This window comes from Colobus angolensis, unplaced genomic scaffold, assembly GCF_000951035.1.
Source record: "Colobus angolensis palliatus isolate OR3802 unplaced genomic scaffold, Cang.pa_1.0 Scaffold312, whole genome shotgun sequence".
Lineage (NCBI taxonomy): Eukaryota > Metazoa > Chordata > Mammalia > Primates > Cercopithecidae > Colobus > Colobus angolensis.
The window spans coordinates 420,961-425,824 of record NW_012116400.1 but is presented as its reverse complement, the minus strand read 5'-3'; the positions used below and the strand labels follow the sequence as shown (position 1 = coordinate 425,824).

Sequence of the window (4,864 nt, the reverse complement as noted above, 5' to 3'; positions counted from 1 at the left end):
TATATACCCAAAGGATTATAAATCATGCTGCTATAAAGACACATGCACATATATGTTTATTGCAGCACTATTCACAATAGCAGAGGCTTGGAACCAACCCAAATGTCCATCAGTAATAGACTGGATAAAGAAAATGTGGCACATACACACTATGGAATACTATGCAGCCATAAAAAAGGATGAGTTCATGTTCTTTGCAGGGACATGGATGAAGCTGGAAACCATCATTCTCAGCAAACTATCACAAGGATAGAAAACCAAACACCGCATGTTCTCACTCATAAGTGGGAGTTGAACAATGAGGACACGTGGACACAGGGAGGGGAACATCACACCCCGGGGCCTATTGTGGGGGTGGGGAGCTGAGGGAGGGATAGCATTAGGAGAAATACCTAATGTAAATGATGAGTTGATAGGTGCAGCAAACCAATAGGGCACATGTATACCTATGTGACAAACCTGCACATTGTGCACATGTACCCCAGAACTTCAAGTATGAAAGAAAAAAAAAAATTAGGTCATTTTCAAGTTTTTCTTGAATTTTAATTTCTGCTAGGCCCTCTTTATCTCCCCGTGATGTGCATGTAGCCCTTTCAATGAGTGTATGGAGAGCTTAGGCCCTCTATGGCCTTCTGTTTATTTGCATGTAGCCTCCTAGTCAGCTAGGGTTGTGAGGGGAGCCTATGTAGTCCCTCTTTGGTTCTCTCATTTCCAAATCTCCTGGTGACATTTCTGGCTGGTCCACTGATCTGTCATTCACCCCAACCACAACTAAAGCCTCAGACTAGCAGAGCTGTGGGATCTTCCCATTCATTTCCTATCAAGTTTGCTCATTTTACTGGCAACGTTGCTAAGTGTGGGCTTTTGCCCTCTGCCTCACATCAGGTCTGTCTCCTCTAGAAGTGAAACTGCTGACTTTTGCAGCCTTCACCCTGTACCAACTGAGGTATGTAAACGGGCATTCGAACGGTCCCAGCTGTTCATAAATCAGTACTTCTTACTTTGTTTGCCTTTGGTTCATTTCCAGATTTCCACCAAAATGATTGTTTTTGACAATATTCAGTTTTATAGTAGCTTTTTGAGAGCGGGTTTTCTGACCATATCACTGTACTATAACCAGAAATCCCATATTTCAAATCTTTTGAAAATTTTTAACCATTTAGTATTAATGTTGAAATGTCTTAATTTGTTATATAATGTCAAGATGCCCAGTGATACTTATTTAGGATTTTAATTTCTTAACCTCAGCAATATAAAATATATTATGCTCAATATTAATTATGTTTATTATCTTCTTAACATTTTATTTAGGAAATTATGATGTGATGACCCCAATGGTTGATATACTAATGAAACTTTTTCGAAATATGGTGAATGTGAAGATGCCATTTCACCTTACCCTTCTAAGTGTGTGCTTCTGCAACCTTAAAGCAGTAAATGCTGCTAAGAGAGGGCTTATTGATTATTATTTAACGCCATCATTATCAACAACTTCATGCTCTGGCAAGCACAGTTTTGTAAGTACACTCTTTTTTGTTCAGTTTTCTAAGTATACCCTTATGGGATTTGTGTGGTTAAATTACAAATCTAAGTGCTTGTCTTTTTGATAGAGTTTAGAGATTCTTTTGGGTGATATTGTTTAGGTAATTAACTTGTTTATAATACCTATCTTATGGTTGCTGGCCTTAAATATACTGTGATCTAAGAAGAAAACATAAGCATCACTGGATAAAAGAGAGAACCATTATGGAGGTTCTCTATTTTGGAATTGTTAACACATTTTATAGTAGTCTATAAAGATATGATGGATTAGCTCATAAGTATTAAAATATTTTCAGGTATTAGAAGTCACATCTTTTTGTCTTTTAGCTGACACATGAGTTACCAGTACCTTTCCCACGATTCTTTTGTTAAAGTATTTACATTTTCTTGGTTTTGAAATAGTAGTGAATTTTGATAGTGATATTGATAGAATTGACTACTGATTTTATAGTTGTAAAGTTAACAGCGTGGCAATAGAAAGGCAGAGGCCAGTCACATTTTTCAGACGACTAAAACAAAACCCCTTTACTAATAGATCACTATTTAGTAAATGTGGGTTACCTTAAAAATAATTATTTTTTACTAAATTGTTCATGCCTATAATTAACTCAATTTAAAATACTTTTTTGTTTGTTTAGTCAGTATAATTTTAGTAACCTTTTCATTTTCATTTAAGTTTAAAGTGAGAACGGTATAGTGTATGGAAATAGTGAATTAATGGTCTCTTCAAATTACTTTTTTCTGTGACCCTTTTTATTCCGTCTATTTGAAAAAGTGTTTTCTGTTTACATTTTATTTGGTGAAATTGGAATTAAAAGTGCTCACTTATAGTGGCATTACAGAAGTAAATATAAGTGAAAGTACCTTGTATATATTTGTCACACAGTAGGTATTCAATAAATATAAGGGCCTGAATCTTTTCTACTCCTTTTACTTTTTTGGAGTTCATATTGTGTTGATGTTTACTGAGTTATATTTGACTATGTTTATATTTTTATGCTGCTTAAAACTAGAGGAGACATTTAAATGAAAAACTATAGGAAAATTACACAAGTTAGAGTTGAAAGTGTCTTTAAATTTTTATATAAATATAAACTAGTACTATATCTTGATGATGTTGGGTTTTTGTTATAGGCTTTTTTATCTTTTTGTTAAAAGTTACCCTATAGAATAGTAATTTTTGGAAAACTAGCCATTGATGCTGTATGTGTATGTTTTTCTGAAAAATACCCTTAGGTGAACTTGCGTTCTCTAGGCCACCATTCTTGTATTTATAGAATTGAAAGTTTGGTTGCATGATTGTTACACTCTTCCCAGGTCTCCAAATGCATGTTTACCTCTGTCTCAGTGCTATCTAGGAAGGAAACCTCTTCCTGGAATAGTGGGTAAAGATTCACACAATAATGTGACTAATTGTGGTAGTAGATCTCTAGTTATTTGGAACAGACCACAAAGAGTTAAATTTGCTGAGTAGGTTAGAAACATATCAGATAATAGCTACAGGCACATAGCAGCAGCAGGGATATTTAAAACATATCAGATATCTAAATTAGTCTGTTATTCTTGTGTTCTAGAAAATGAAAGACACTCATATGGAAGATTTTCCCAAAGACAAAGAAACAAACTGGGATTTCCTACCAAGTGGAAGAATTGAAAGTACAAGAACTAGGGAGTCTCCACTAGATACCACAAATTTTTCTAAAGGAAAAGATATTAATGAATTCCTACTCTGTTCACTTCCTGAAGGTGTTGATCAAGAAGTCTTTAAGCAGCTTCCAACAGATATTCAAGAAGAAATCCTTTCTGGAAAATCTAGGGAAAAATTTCAAGGGAAAGGAAGTGTGAGTTGTCCATTACATGCCTCTAGAGGAGTATTATCTTTCTTTTCTAAAAAACAAATGCAAGATATTCCCATAAATCCTAGAGATCATTTATCCAATCTCAAACAGGTATCCTCTGTATCTCCTTGTGAACCGGGAACATCAGGCTTAAATAGCGGTAGTTCCTCTTATATGTCTAGCCAAAAGGATTATTCATATTATTTAGATAATAGATTAAAAGATGAACGAATGAGTCAAGGACCTAAAGAACCTCAAGGATTCCACTTTACAAATTCAAACCCTGCTGTGTCTGCTTTTCATTCATTTCCAAATTTGCAGAGTGAGCAACTTTTCTCCAAAAACCACACTACACATAGCCATAAGCAAACAGTAGCAACAGACTCTCATGAAGGACTTACAGAAAATAGAGAGCCAGATTCTGTTGATGAGAAAATTACTTTCCCTTCTGACATTGATCCTCAAGTTTTCTATGAACTACCAGAAGTAGTACAAAAGGAACTGCTGGCAGAGTGGAAGAGAACAGGATCAGATTTCCACATTGGACATAAATAAGCATATTCAGCAAAAAAGTCTGAAAATCTAGGGAATACCATTATTTTCAGATTAGCGGTTTATTAAGCTCTTCTATATTAAACACTAATAGATATTCAATAATGGAGTAAACTGTTCGAGGTAAAGCAAGAATAGTTGCAGGAAGTAAATTCTGGCACAAAGCATAAAAATATAACAGAAGAAATAATGTAAAATACTATCTTTTATGTCTAAAGCCATTTTATATTGCTTTTCAATAAAAAGAATATCATGATCAACATAGAACATTTTTCATGACTTGGTGAGGAGATGTATATGCTTGTATATAAAAAATAGCCAAATCGTTGCAATGCTATGGTAAAGGACACATTTTTTTTTTCCTGTGATATATAGAATATCTCAAATTCAGCCTGTTAGGATATAACCAAATAGCAAATCCTGCTGCCAACTAACCTATTAAAAATATAGACAGTTTTGACTAAAGTACATTACATTTAGTATGTTGACTTTTAAAATACCAAAGCAATTTATATTCAATTAATGCTTCTTCATACACCAATAATCTACCACAATACACAGCACACAAGGGCCATTCAATAAACATTGAATGAATGAATGAATGGTTTGGCTAGGGCCAGGGTGGGGAGTTGAAGTGAGAGAGCAGTATATATTGTAGAGAACAGTGGTAGAAGGAACTCTCTGTGCAAGTAAATTAAGGGAAAGATGGACACCAGAAATGCAAGGTGATGGGCCTCTAAGCATACTGGATAATGGAAGAAGTCCATTTCTTTCCAGCTAGTTTGAAGGACCTAAAAGCACTGAGTTACATGTTGTATCTTGCCTACATTTGGAGATGATATTAGGTTGTCATAACAACCACAAATATAGACCATTACTAAATTGGTAGATGTCTTCTTTCTCTCATTGTTACTGTCTTCTTCTTTTGCCTG

The 4,864-nt window shown here is 34.7% G+C and overlaps 1 protein-coding gene across 3 annotated transcripts in view; it reads left to right on the top strand.

The window, feature by feature from the left end:
• Positions 1 to 4,199, top strand: part of POLI (polymerase (DNA directed) iota) — a 26,163-nt gene extending 21,964 nt beyond the window's left edge. For 2 of the 3 annotated variants that reach the window (XM_011950992.1, XM_011950990.1), the window contains 2 exons: positions 1,312 to 1,517; positions 3,117 to 4,196. In XM_011950992.1, the coding sequence (XP_011806382.1) occupies positions 1,312 to 1,517; positions 3,117 to 3,935 (1,025 nt within the window). In that variant the 3' untranslated portion in view covers positions 3,936 to 4,196. Of the gene's footprint in view, positions 1 to 1,311; positions 1,518 to 3,116 lie in introns of all 3 variants that reach the window. The other variant, XM_011950991.1, reaches the window with a different exon arrangement.
• Positions 4,200 to 4,864: the final 665 nt, after the last annotated feature.